The sequence below is a fragment of the Triplophysa rosa genome, linkage group LG14, assembly GCF_024868665.1.
Source record: "Triplophysa rosa linkage group LG14, Trosa_1v2, whole genome shotgun sequence".
NCBI classification, from domain to species: domain Eukaryota; kingdom Metazoa; phylum Chordata; class Actinopteri; order Cypriniformes; family Nemacheilidae; genus Triplophysa; species Triplophysa rosa.
Window position 1 is genome coordinate 18,372,051 of NC_079903.1, and position 15,110 is coordinate 18,387,160.

General features: G+C 36.6%; 2 protein-coding genes across 2 annotated transcripts in view; one reads left to right on the forward strand and one right to left on the reverse strand.

Moving 5' to 3' along the window:
• The window catches only part of LOC130565329 (claudin-4-like), a 50,308-nt gene extending 35,601 nt beyond the window's left edge, over positions 1 to 14,707 (reverse strand). The window contains exon 1 of the mRNA XM_057351977.1: positions 14,658 to 14,707. The gene's annotated coding sequence lies outside the window, so the exon portion shown is untranslated. The remainder of the gene's footprint in view (positions 1 to 14,657) is intronic.
• Positions 6,949 to 8,844, forward strand: LOC130565328 (claudin-3-like). The gene has a single exon (XM_057351975.1). It carries the CDS (start codon positions 7,001 to 7,003, stop codon positions 7,649 to 7,651), a length of 651 nt encoding a protein of 216 aa, XP_057207958.1. The 5' UTR covers positions 6,949 to 7,000; the 3' UTR covers positions 7,652 to 8,844.
• Positions 14,708 to 15,110: the final 403 nt, after the last annotated feature.

Genomic DNA, 15,110 nt, shown 5'->3' on the forward strand with positions numbered 1-15,110 from the left:
AAACCAAACAGAATTTGGAAAGAAATTTGATCTTAATAATAAATTTGATCTCTACAATAAACTAGAACACAATGTTGGGGACTTTCCATAGACGTTATCCTTTAACTGTATATATTCTATAATCTAAACCTAATCATCACAGAACACATTCCGCATTTTTATATAATTTGGTTAAAAAAAACATAAATATATGTTTTCAATATTATTTAAATATTTACAAAATATTTATAGCAAAAGCAGCTGTAGCAGTTGGCCACATAGAAAAATGAATGGATTAAATTATAGAACACCGTTGCCTATAAATGCAATTCCTACAGGTTTTTCTCTAACCAACAGATGGCAATATTCTTCCCCATCATCTGGATCAACATCTAGAAACAAAACAAAAAAGTGATTTGATTTTGTTTTTTTAAATGAACATTTCATAGGCAAACTAATGGTGTAGTTAAGTGACTTTGCCCAAAACACCGCATTAACCTATGAGTAGGAAATAACAAAAATATACAGTTGTACACAAAAGTTTGCATACCCTTAGGGAAATATGATCAAGAAAGGCTTTGAAAATAAATCTGCACCGTTAAGCTTTTGGATCTTTTCTTGGAAAATGTTACAAAAATCAAACCTTTCATTGGAGAATAAGAATTTTAACTCGGGGAATGTGATTTTCTCTCATGCACATTGCTCATAATTATTCATACCCTTTTACAACTTCTTATTTTTTTTGACAAGATAACAGCTATGCGTCTTCACCTATAATGCCTAATATGTTTGGAGAACACCTGACAAGAGATTTATAATCACTCCAGACCCTTCAGATTTCCAGCTCCACGTTGGTGGTTCTCTTCGGTTCTCTTTTCACTCATTTTCTATAGGTTCAGGTCTGGAAAGTGGGATGGCCACGGAAGAAGCTTCGTTTTTTGCTCAGAGATTTTGATGTTTCAGGAATGATTCAACCTTGGCCCCTTTTATGACATCTGGCAGGGACAGTCAGATTTAGATTTTTTATCTGTTGATGTTTGCTAGTATCCATGATGCCATCTATTTGAACAAGACACCCAGGATCTTCAGCAGAAAATCAGGCCGAAAACATTAAAGAAACAGCAGTAGATTTAATTTTACTTTTTTATGTGTGCAGCAAATCTTGAGTGTTTGNAAATCAAACCTTTCATTGGAGAATAAGAATTTTAACTCGGGGAATGTGATTTTCTCTCATGCACATTGCTCATAATTATTCATACCCTTTTACAACTTCTTATTTTGGTGGGGGGCTGCTGACATCAGCTTTAGAATTTAAAGTTTTCGTATTTATTAATATAACTTTAAAATGTAACATTCTGATTGATTGATTTATTATTACATATAGGAATTTATAGTCTGTATAATATTTGACCTGTGTTTCTCTCTTTTATCTTAATTGTGTGCTTCTCTGAGATAACCACGCTGTGTGTGTGTGGACTTGGTTTTTACATGTTAGTGGGGACCTAAACCTGAATGCACACCTACTCATGGGGACTCATGTCACTGTGGGGACCAAAATTGAGGTCCCCATGGGCACAAAAGCTTATAAATTGTACAGAACGATAATTTTTGAAAATCTAAAAATGCAAAAAGTGTTCTATGATCTTTAGGTTTAGGGGTAGATTAGAGGTAGGGGATCAAATATACAGTTTGTACAGTATACAACTCATTACGCCTATGGACTGTCCCCACGGAGATAATAAAACATACATGTGTGTGCGTGTGCGTGTGTGTGTCGTTTTAACTTGTATAACTTTAATGTTTGGCTTATAGTCAATGTTTCATGTACAGCTGCTCTGTAATAATGAAAATAGTAAAAAGCGCCATATATAAATCAAGTTGACTTGACTTGACCATAGAGTGTTTGAAGAATAACTGACACTGACACTACTGGAACTTTAAACGAGACGGGTTCTTTGGTCAGATGAATTTAAAAAAAAGAAGCTTTTAGCAGCAAACACTCAAGATGGGTTTGCTCAGCACACCTGGATAAAAAAGTACTCCATGTGTAAAATTAAATCTTCTGCTTTATTTTCACAGCCTCACATTTTCACAGCCTTTCTTGAGGGTACAGCACAACTGTACAAAAAGCTCCATTACCCCATACAAGCAAAATTATTTTCGAAAATGGTTAAAAATTATTATCGAGATGCAGCTGTGTCTGGTTTGTTTCTCCCAAGGTATTTTCTCCATTTATGTATGTAGACCATTTGAGTTTTGGCTCCTTGTCACTGTCGCCCTGGGCTTGCTCACTGGGAGACTGCCAACATCAGGTTTAGGGCTTTATACTTTACTAATAACACTTTTAATATAATAGTCTAACTAAAATCTTACACGCGTGATTATACTGAACATTCTCTATTCACCCTGTAACCTTTTTTATAACCTCTTTTAACCTATTTCAATGGAATTCACATGCAAAGTTTATGATAGCCATTTATTGTGACATACTATTGCTAATGTACTTTTTTATCCTGCATATGATGCAAATTGTAAAAAGCGCTATACAAATAAACTTGACTTGCAGTGTGCTGCCCATCTGCGGTTTCTATGTACCTCAAATTCAACAATTTTCACATGATTATGAAGAAGCCCTTTCCCCAAAAACAATATAACTTACTGGGTGTACTTGTTAAATTTTAAAAGTATTTTTAAGCGTTTTGCTTTTGCTTGTAAGCTAAGAACTGGACACTGTATAGACTCACCAAAACTACACAGCAGAAGATAGGAAACATCACGTGATTGGACAGTTTTTTCTACAACATATAGATAATAAACTTAAGCTCATATCATGAAATATCATCTTAAGTCATCTTGTGTTGATATCTTGCATCGTTTGCGCTTCTTTGTTATGAATGGTATTGCACTTTCGGTTGTGAAAATAAAGTCAAAAGACAAGTCATGCACAATTTTACTGTGATATTGTTAAATATCGGGTTCATTTTGACACAAACCAATTTAAGTATGCGGAACATGATCAGCAGGCCACACGGCCCTCTGACTTAATAACATCAGTGCACTGGACTATCTAAGGAATTTAAAGAATGTGGTCAACCATGCCAAGGAGAATCCTGTCATGAAGATGAATCAGATGAAAGTGACCTATAGGTCACCAAGATCTGTTTGCTATTGTAGAGAACTCTGGTCTGGAATATCAACTTCCTAGACATCAGAAGTGTTCAAGCCATCTAATATATCAATATTTTACTACTGTTGATGCACATCAGCAGAAGTATCAAGGCTTAAAGTGTTTAAATCTGTCCATGACCTACTAAGCAGAGCATTTCTATCAATTTGCCAAAAAACGAGTTGGACGTATCACATAGTATTTGTGTGCTCGAACACCCCCCCCCGGCTTGGGTTCGTATAAGTTTCGGAAAGTTTTTTTCGAACATGAAATTCCCTTACATAACAACTTTCTTAGTCCATTATTGGAAAAGCATGCCCACACGTCAACCAGAAAGAGTGAGAAAAAGAGCACGCCCACGCATCAACCAGCGTGAGAAAGAGCACGCCCATCAATGTGCTTCGTTCGTTGTACTGAAGTTCAGCTGTGTTTGTTTGCTCACTGCATTTCACTGATGGATGTTATATAAACAGTAGATATAACGCTGGATTTGCAGATCGTTTGAAACTGATAGATGGAGCGCTCCCAGCGCTAAAAGATGCCGGTCATGAACCGCACGCGGTAAGTCAAACTGCATCAAATGTCTGTGTTTTGTTGGCAATTGGTGCGATGTAAACAATACAAACTTATAGTGAATCAACAGAAGATTTTTATTCCACTTGGTCTCTAAAGCCTTCCTAACCTTGCTCTGGATTGTGACGCACTTTTTACGGTAAATCAGATTAAGTCTAAACTAAACACTCACTTTATTAGCCAAGCATTTGCTGCCTAAACACATTTAAGTGACATCAGTTGTCATCAGTCTCATAAATAAACTATTTGTCATACTGTATAATATTTTACATATTGTGTCCGACTTAAACTAGCTTGTTTCATCTCCATATACTCACCCTCAGGTTTCTGAGGAGACTAGAGACTGACAATCCCAGCTCTGGTCGGCCAGTTGCTCAGCCTATAGTGTTACCAAATGATGTCCAGAGCCTGCCTTGTAGCAGATTGAATGAGAGGAGATGACCACGGCTTTACCACACCAACGGTTACCCAAGAACAATGGAGACAGACAGGCCGTACTCTGATCTGGCCTGAAGCTATGCCTCACAGCCATATGTCAAAGAACAATGACGATTGTGCACCATTTAGGCCTACTGAATATGTTTACACATGTATTACCTAACCCGTCCAGCATTACCTTGATTACATAAATGACTGCATTAACAACAAAGACACCACCCATGGTGGACACATTAAGTATCTTCTTAATCCTTTTACAGTTTGGTTAATTCCTACTAATTCTATTTATTGAATATATTACAAACTGTAAAGTTGATTATTCTGTCAAGCGAACACCAACACTGTGTTTCATTGGCAGAGGAGAAGTTTTTGCCTCCACTACTAACTAGTGTTCTGTTGCTTGCAACAGTTGTCAACGGTTTACTGGTGACTATTGACAAATGAGTCAAGAATTCATTTATTTGCCATTTGCAAATAATTTGTTACACTGGTGCACATCTTACACTAGTATGCTACTGAGATTTAGACAAACACAAATTAAGACAAAAGTGGTTGTTTCAGCATATTCTTGATGCTTCAATAAATATGTGCATGAAGAAAATGGCTTGACGAAATGGCACCTGCAGTACATATATTAGCTAGGATAACAGGGTAATTGCCCAGGGCTGCGTTTCCCAAATGCATCGTAACAAAGATATTAATATTAACAAGATGCGCCAGCGCCACTGCCGTCACTTGTCATGGTTCTGCCCCATCTTGTCTTGCTTTTCTTGACCTAGTGGCAGAACCATGACAGAACCTCTTGTTTTACGTTGAGAGAAGTTTTGGCCCACTTGGCCTTCCACATCTCTGTTCCCGCCCTTTCGTCTCCTTAGTTGCATCGTTAATTAGTTCATGCCCCGCACCTGTCCCTCTTGATTTGTCCCCTTATTTAATGCCCCTGTGTCCTCTGTCTTGTGCTAGATCATTGTTGTGTTGTGTCATTGTGGTGAGTTACTGTGCTGTAGTCAGTCTAGTTTATAGTGATTAATGTCAAGTGTTGTTATTATCATCATCTTAGTCTAGTTAGTCCTTGTTCCTGTTTCCATGTTTTGTTATGTTCCCCATCGTGGGTTTTTGTTTTGTCCTTGTTTTATTATATTAAAGTATTGTTTAACCCCTTACCTCCCGTCTGCACTTGGGTCCTCTGTCCGTGTCTCTCACCCCGAACCATGACAGTTACTATGAATGGCGAGGAATGCAACGCTCAATATGGCCGCTCTAGCGAAGGAAGTCCCGCCTTCCTGTAAAACGAGCCAAACGTCAATCAATAAAGACTGACTGGGGCTCTCGTGAGGCGCTTGCCAGACTGTGCGCAGGCGCAGTAGATGAGGTGACATCGAAAAAGGTGATTTTTACCACAATTTAAGCTTAGCAAATGAAAGTTATGATATAGTTCATGTCATGTTAAATTATCGATCGGGAATATGCTGTTTTATTGTGATTTTTTTTGTTGCGATTTTAGAAATATCTGCCATTCAATTAGATTGGACTGTGGACTTGCTATGGCAAATAGCTGCCCAGAGGCCACCGAGTGGCACGACTTCCATAAATGGACTTTGATCGTAAGCCTGCGTAGATTGTAGTTCTATTGGTGACAATGGTTCTAAAATGGTTGTTCACCTTATTTGTAAATGCTAAATGACTAAATGTAAATGTATATCAACTTAAGGTTGTGATATTTTTGGGAAACGCAGCCCAGATTTTTAATACCAACATATACACTGCAAAAAATGACTTTCTTGCTTAGTAATTTTGTCTTGTTTTCCAATACAAATGGCTAAAAATTCTTGAATCAAGATGCATTTTTTTGATGAGCAAAATGACCTAAGAAAATAAGTCTTGTTTTTAGACAAAAAAATATTAAATTTAAGTGAGTTTGTGCTAAAAACAAGCAAAAATATATGCCAATGGGGTAAGAAAAATAATCTTGAATTTAGTGACTAAGAAAAAGGCCCACCTTAATTCAAGATTATTTTCTTATCCCATTGGAAGATTTTTTTGCTTGTTTTAAGCACAAATTCACTGCAATTTCATATTTTTTGTCTAAAAACAAAACAGGTCTTTTTGCTCATCAAAAAATGCATCTTGATTCAAGAATTCTTAGACATTTGTACAGGAAAACAAGACAAAAATACTAAGTAAGACAGTCATTTTTTGCAGTGTAGACAGTGGCGGAAATGGCCAAGATTCACTATGGATAACAATTGTATATGTTTAGGTAGAGTTCTTTTTATAAATGATTGTATAAGGAATAAGCATGTATTCATTTTATGTCATACAATTTATTTGTTTGAAATTTTTTTTTATCTTTGCTCTCTGGGCTTACTTTTAATATTATATACAGCTGTGAGTTTTACTTAAAAGGAAAAAGTGCTGGAAATTGAACTGATTCAAACATATTCGTTCTGATTTTAGCATCATATGCAAATTTAAGTCCCCGCTTATAAACACGCGTTACATTTTTCCGTGGTTGAGTCTAAAAAATGAATCAGTAGTCTAAAAATGACCACATTTTAACAGTAGATGATAAAGCAAACTATGCTACAGTGTTCATTCTGAATACTTTCAGAGAGCACATTAAGTAAGATGGCGTGACTAAGCCCTTCCTCTCTGTGATGTCTCTGTTCTAATAGACTCCTCCTCTTCACCTGAAGTCAGGTATAAAGGACACTTGTTTTGTCACAGATGTGCTCCGTTTGCTCTGAGGCATTGGCTCAAATTAGGCGTATCTTACAGGTGCTCACTTTTTTCAAACGGCTTCTTTGGTGCAGCACGTAACTGGCAGGGATCCTTCCAGAAGTCATGTCTTTAGGGCTGGAGCTCGTTGGAATTGTGCTATGTGTGCTCGGCTGGCTGTTGGCCATCGTGGCTTGCACTCTCCCCATGTGGAGGGTCACAGCCTTCATCGGCTCCAACATCGTGACAGCTCAGATCATCTGGGATGGTTTGTGGATGTCCTGTGTGGTCCAGAGCACGGGACAGATGCAGTGTAAAGTCTACGACTCCATGCTGGCCCTTTCCCAGGACCTCCAGGCGGCCAGAGCCCTGACTGTGATCTCCATCCTTCTCACCATCCTGGCTGTGTTGGTGTCCATCGGAGGTGCGAAGTGCACCAACTGCATCGAGGACGAGTCGTCCAAAGCTAAAGTCATGATTCTGGGAGGGGTCCTCTTTATCGTGGCTGGGGTGATGCAGCTGATTCCCGTGTCCTGGTCTGCCAACAGTATCGTCAGGGATTTCTACAACCCTCTGCTCCCTGATGCTCAGAGACGGGAGCTCGGGGCAGCGCTCTACATCGGCTGGGCAGCCGCATCGCTCTTGATCATGGGGGGCTCGTTGCTCTGTTGTTCCTGCCCTCCACAGGAGGAGAAGAAATACAACCAGTCTAGAATGCCGTACCCTGCGCCTCTCTCCACAGCTGGTGGTGGGTATGACAGAAGAGACTATGTATGAAACCATCAAAGTGGACTTCTGAATTTACTGGTAAAACGGTTGACATGAGGGCATCGTTTTTCTGGGTAAAAGCGAAAATATGCCGCTCAGACTCCATGATGAGGAGACACCAAGTTTGATGACGTTTTTATGTACGTTTGTGTTGTTGATCTATGCTCTTGGCGTTTTAGAGACATTAATATGGACGTTATGGTGATAGTCTGAAATTACCTTATGTCACTTGCTTAGTGTGTTGTATGCAAATGACATAAGATTGTCTTAAATGAATTTTCAACAAAGCATAGTTTTTTTTTTAGGTTAAGTGTACTGTATAGAGCTGGCCTTACATTTGAGAAGTTGACACAAACAGACTTTTGCCACTTTAAAAGTGTTTGTACATGCAGCTTTTATGACTTAATAATTATTCGTCACAATGCAGATTACAGGACAGTTTAAATATACTGGTGAAAATGTGGCTGACCTACAACTACATACAGTACCTTTATATTTACAGCCTACATCTTCAGTTTAACCAAAAAAGTTGATTTAAAACCAAAAAAGTACGTTATGTCAAATTAATGTTTACTGTTCATTGTCCTATATCTGTTTTAATGGTTAGGACTAGTTGCACTAGCCTGATTTAGTTTTAGCTTTTGTCTTCAACATTGTACAATTTCTGTATTGTTCATTTATAATCTAACATAGGCTATTGATTTGTAAATGTCTCATACTGTTATTTGTGTTTCATACTTATTTATACAGTACTGTATTTTTATTGAATCCAGGACTCCTGCTCAAGTTTTGAAATGCAGTCGCATGAGCAATGTTGTTAAATCAATCTTCCACGGTCATTATTGTTGCATTATTGTTACACTTAAATTTGTATTCTTAAATTAAAACGATTCGATAAAAACCTCTTAACTTTTTCCTAGGCTAATGTAAGTTAGTACAAGGAGAAACACAAGGCCAATTGCGACAGAGAATTGTGGGAGGAGAGTTAGAACAGGTGGGAGTTTGAGCAACTCCTGTATGATGAGTATTGAGGATCTGTCATTTTGTTCTGAAACTTTTGTAAATGCGTTGATCAGGAACATACAGCTGTTACGCTTTATCCATTCTATTTTTTTTTTTTTAAGAATTTTTTTAATAAATCGTACCATGGTGAGTTGAGGATTTTGTGTATACTATTTATCTATAAAGTGTTGATGTTAGGACTTTTCTCAGTATACGTTGCTCTGTATAAGTCTTATAACTAGTCTTGTGGATGACACCACGATGACTGGCATTTACGCTAAAGAAAACACGATACTCCTGCCATGGGGTCGTGTTACCTCCAATACACACCTGTGATCACCATCGGATCACCTAACAAGTATAGGTGGCAAATGCTGGCATGGACAGGACTTCATAGAATTACAATGGAGTGGAACAAATAAACTTGATAACAATCACAGGTTAATTATTTAACCAATGCATTGCACCATTAACAGAAAATAGGCACTCGTCGAAATCTTTGCCAGAATCTATACAAAATATTTATTTATTCTCATTTGCCTGAAAATAAGTGATTCAATCAACAGAAGCAATTTTGCTTCTCTTCTAACAGCATCCAACAGCTGCAGCTTGAAATATTGAAGAGGGTTTCATATGGGTGACATAAGCATCAGCATATCACTTTACAGGGAATGTCACCTGTTCCTATAAACACGGGATGAGTGTCAGATCAACAAAGCCAGTGGGCTAAATTACTTTCCCATAATATAAGTTAATTTAGGTTTGTTTATATAATGCTTAATTCCCTATGCACATTGTTACAAAGCGGCAGAAGGACATTGTAGGACAAACAAACAGCTCTCATTGGGAGGTTCCAGATTTAAGGATTCAAGGATTCATATAAGAAAAGCTCTCATTTGTATGCTTGAGTGGGCAGATGACGCACCCAATCAGCAGTTAGTATTCTATTCAGCATCCACATGCATATCATCCCAGCATGCATCTTTTTTTTGTGTTAACTTGATGTTGTTATTCATGTTCTGTTTTCATTGATTTGGGATTTGTTATTTGTTTTCAGATGTGTAATTCATTTGGCCATTTGTGGTTTTGTTGTTATCACTGCACCAGGTGAACCATGTCCTAGACAGCTCTTGTTTTTCTCTTACTTTACTACTCAATAGCTTGTCAGCTTCTGTATTTAATTGTTCAAGGTATTTTTTTGTCAGATTTTGTGTTACAAATCTAACGATGACATAAACCAACTTTTTATGCTTTTTTCTTGTTTTATAGTAAAAACAAAACCCCCTAGAGAAAAAATATTAAAACATCACAGAGCCCAAAAATGCTAATCGTTCTTATGTACTGTAGCAGGACATTGTAAAACACTTTCAAATGTATTAATTAATTTAAAGACAAATTATTTAAAAAAGCATGCATTAAAACATAAATATTATCAAAATACCCCCCACACAGTAGCCTGTCTCTGAGGACACAATGCTTCAGACTTCTACACCATAGTTCTCCGTTATCTCTGTCTCAATCTAGGACCATTCAGTGACTTCTCTCTGTTTAAAGTTGACCATTCCCGGGGAAACTCAACTCTGTTCCCAACAGTGATTCCTCTGAAACTCACATCACATGACCGATACTGGAGAAGGTATGAAGTGAGAGTTGCTAGGCAGCCAGGGTCATTGGAACAAAGAACTGCGTGCTTTTCTCAAACTGGAACACTGAGAGGCCGTTTACACGAGACCATTTTCAACTAAAAAAGGACAACTTTTCGTGCGTTTTGGCTGTTCATTTACACAAAAACTGCGTTTTGGGGGACTGAAAATGCAAACTTTTGAAAACGGGTTTCAAAGTGCAAGTTTTTGAAAACGACGACATTATCAGGTTCACTTTGACACAAACCAATTTGAGTATGCGGAACATGATCAGCAAGCCACACGGCCCTCTGACTTAATAACATCAGTGCACTGGACTATCTAAGGAATTTAAAGAATTAGGTCAACCATACCAAGGAGAATCCTGATGAATCAGATGAGTCTCTGTGTTTAATGAGAGAAAGTTTTTAGATTCAAGATATTATTTGTTAGGTATTCAACTGGTTGTGAAATGCAAAAGTGGTCAACTTTGTAGACTGCACAAGTATTAAGAAAAAATGTACATATATTATACAGTATAAGCAAAAAGTATCAAATAAAGCTGCGAAGTATTGACAAAGCTAAAATGTCAGATCAAATTATAATTTAAAGGGATAGTTCAACAAAAAATAAAAATGTTGTCATCATTCACTTTTTCATTTACATTTCAAACCTGTATGGCTTTCTTTCTTCTGCAGCACACAGAAGAAGATATTTTGAAGAATGTTGGTAACTGAACAACAGCGGTGATACCCACTGACTTGCATTGGTTTAGTGTCCATACAATAGAAGTGAATGGGTACCGCAATTGTTCGGTTACCAACAGGGGCGATTCTAGGTTTTCAATATTAGGGGGGCTCAGCCTCCAATGAGGATATATATATAAATATTATATATATATTTATATATATCTTCATTGGAAGCTCCACTCTCCATTCTCTAAGCACCACATACTGTGTACATTACTAAAATAAATAATTAAGAAAGAATATGCAGAAAAGCATACAAGATATTATATATCATATTAATCGATCAATCTGCAACATTTATTATTCAAAGTGACAACAACAGCCACAAATCCATATAATAAATGTCACAATCAACTGCTGAATCATTATTTAGTAGGAATAACTTGATATGTTTCCTTGCCATTCATTCTGATTAGCACGAGCGCTGTCACTCCTGTGCATGACTGCGTGCTCATCTATCACATCCACAATATGTTTTAAATTAATAATATAAATACTGAAGCGTCTGAAAAACGACAAAGAGCTTCTAGTTACACTTTTGTTTCTTCTGTACTCAGAACAATGAATAACAGCCGCACCAGGCTGAACTATACCTCTATCTGCCCGTCGTCTTTCCGTGGATCTCAACTCGTCAACTCTCTATAACTTATGTGCAGAAAATCAAACAGCACATCATCATGAATGACACATTTCTGTGCGCTACAATATCATCATGATCGTGTTCTAAAGTATGCCGTCATTGGTGTTAAGTGATGCTTTCATTTTGCTGGAGGTAACGTAAACAACTAACGTTAGTTAACGAGGGGTGAACGCATACAAAACTTTTTTACAGTTGATGGGAAAGGGTCTTGTGTCGCTCCCGCATCATATTAAGTTGCATTTATAACAAAGAATGGCAAAGATGTAGATGTCATGTTAATGCACACACTTGTAACGTTACTCTGCTTATGACGTTCACTCCAGTGTGCTGCTGTGAACTGAAGAATGCGCTAAATAACGCAGCCTAAGGCCGTTTTCATAATAAGAGTTTTAAAGGGGACTAAAAAGCGATCTTCGAATTCTTGTACAGATTACATTATTACTCACAATATTTTAGGGGGGCTAGGCTAGAACTTTAGGGGGGCTTTAGCTCCCCTAAAAAGGGCCTAGCAATGCCACTGGTTACCAACATTCTTCAAAATACTGTATATTCTTTTGTGTTCCGCAGAAGAAAGAAAGCCATACATGTTGACCAAATTCATTTTTGAGTGAACTATCCTATCGCTACTAAAGTACACACAAGTGAAGAATAATAATATTAAACAATCTGGAGTGGAGGGGTTTCTTTCAAAGAGGAAATCCAGAACCAGTTTCATCTTCAGTTGATGTGTAAAACAGTGGCACAAAGATCAGAATTAATATTATATAATAATCTTAATATGGATTTCCATACTTTTGACAAAACAAATATCTATAGACATTTGGTTGGACGCACGTGCTGGCCCGAAGTCAACTTCCGGTCTGTGTTTGGTTATAAAAATGTATTTTGTGTATAATTTATATGAATATTAATTCATATTAATTGTATAATAATTGTATTAAATTAATTTAAAACTACTCTGCAGTTATTGATTTTTTGTTCTACGGTTAAGTTAATTTTGGGCCATATAACGTTTTTTTTTGTAGTTGCCACTGAAATGGTCTATACATTGAGTGCTGACAACTCCTAAAGATTAGTGAGGTTTAATCAAGTCAGATTCTGAGGAACATACGTGTTTCATCTTCAAGAGACGGCTGGTTTTCTTACCAAAATAAACTCTCAACAACAGGTTCTTCAGCAGATTTATGAAAAATCTGAATGATCGTATCAGAAAACATCAAACAGTATAAAGAATCAAGGATATGCTTGTTTTTCTTATTTTTGTACATTGTGGATTCTATGTTAACATCTGTTATGTGAAACATCTTATTTAGGTATTGTCCATGTGTTTTGATTGAATGATCCCTCTTGTTTCTTAAAGGGATAGGTCACCCAAAAAAGAAAATTCTTCATCATTTACTCACCCTCTTGTCATTTCAAAGCTGTATGACTTTCTTCTGCAGAACACAAAAGAAGATATTTTGAAGAAATTTGGTAACCGAACAGCACTGGACCCATTCACTTCTATTGCATGGACACAAAACCAATGCAAGAGAATGGGGGCCAGTTAACAACATCTTTCAAAATATCTTCTTTTGTGTTCTGTGGAAGAAAGAAAGTCATACAGGTGAGTAAATGATGACAGAATTTTCATTTTTGGGTGAACTATCACTTTAATACCATATACTTTCTTTAATTTTCCCCCTAGTATTATTATTATTAACTTTTAAATTATGATGTATGTGAAGTTGCTTTGCAACAATGAAAATAGTGAAAAACGCTCTACAAATGATTTTTTTTCTTTTTCTTTATTGGCCTTTTCACCCATTATATTCATATTCATATCAGAAGTCGTCTAAGGCATTTAAAAACATGGCTTATATTTCTGGTTTAAAAGTAAAAGTACATATCTCAAACTTTATTTAGCTGCTTGAAGCAATTCGTTGGGAGTTATAACAATCATGCTAAACATGTTTTGAGTGTAATACAAAGTTATACAAAAAAACAAAATTGATTAAAAAAAATGACCTGCTTGAAACATGTTTTTTATTTTAACAATATCCTTTCCCTTTTTATTGCTATTAGTGTTACATCCATTTAATTGCATTTGAATGGGATTTAGAACTAATGATTTGGGCATGTTAAACTGGATTGAGATTACAGAAAGGCTATGAGTTAAAAGGCTGGGTTATTTTAATGATGGATGGATACTCTTTTGGAGCTTCAAAAACTTGAACACCATCTAATGGCATTAAAAAGTGTAATAATATGTATTGTGCTGCTTTTGTACCACTAGAGGGCTAGGAGACCATTACACACAGTGGATAACACATTTAACAAACATGTCCAAGCAGGGCCGGCCCAAGACTTTACGGGGCCCTAAGCAGAATTTTATTTGTGGGTCCCCCTGCGCCCCCATTACAATCGACTATTGTCAATGTTTGATTATTTGCACGCACACTTTAAATCTAACACACCCAATTCTATTAGTTGTAGCTGTGTTTGGGATGTAGGAATGTCATAAAAACAAAAACACACATAACTTTGCATTACAAGTGTATTCTGATTGTCAAAACATTGATAATTAAATTACTTCCAATTTTAGGAAAACTGTCCCTATGAATTTTGAGCACAGAACATACAATGGTTGTGGAATTATTTGTTCAATGCATTTAACTATTTGTAAAGATTTTGTTTAATTTTTTTATTTTATTTTAAACCACGACACCATTTTGAAGCCACACAGCCCTTAAGGATGTTTTAACCTTTCTTTTTTTCTTTAGTGTATTTAATTGATAACCATTACATTAATTTACAATATGCACACAATTATTCTTAACCTTATCCCAAAATAAAACGCTGAATTGACAGATAATTATAAATTACACGAATCACGTAAATAACATATTTTTCATCTAAATCAGCATTTTGTCGTTTGGATCAGTGAAAACTGTCGGATGTTCAACATTTCTATCGTTTAACACTAAACAGTTGTCAAATATTGAATGTTTTTAGTCACTTACAGTATGTCGTGTGTTGCACAGCACTCTTTCAACTTTTAAACTGAAGCGTATTGCTTAACTTTCATGCGCTCTTGGGGCCCCCTGGTGGCGCTTATAGGGAGGGCCGGCTCTGCGTCCAAGTGTTTGACATCATGCAAACATCACATTGAAGAGCACAACACAGTGAATGTGTGCAACATGGTGTCCTAACGGGTTCAAAACGAGAATCTAAATTCAGAGCTGTTATGACTTGACAAAAGAATGGAATGCAAATAAAGGCGATCTTTGGTGTCAGGCTGTCCCAACTCCATATTAAAGGAATTGCTTGCTTCCTAAAGATCCAAAACTATCTTTGAGAACAAAGCCTGGTCATACGTTATAAAATACAAAATATGTATTTTTAAAAACAGTTTCATAAAATTAAACATGTTAAATCAAATCTATATTCCTAATATAACCACTTTATTTGTGTTA

What these genes read in the sequence shown, in the direction of transcription:
- LOC130565328 (XM_057351975.1), top strand. Translation starts at nt 7,001, where the DNA reads ATGTCTTTAGGGCTGGAGCTCGTTGGAATTGTGCTATGTGTGCTCGGC.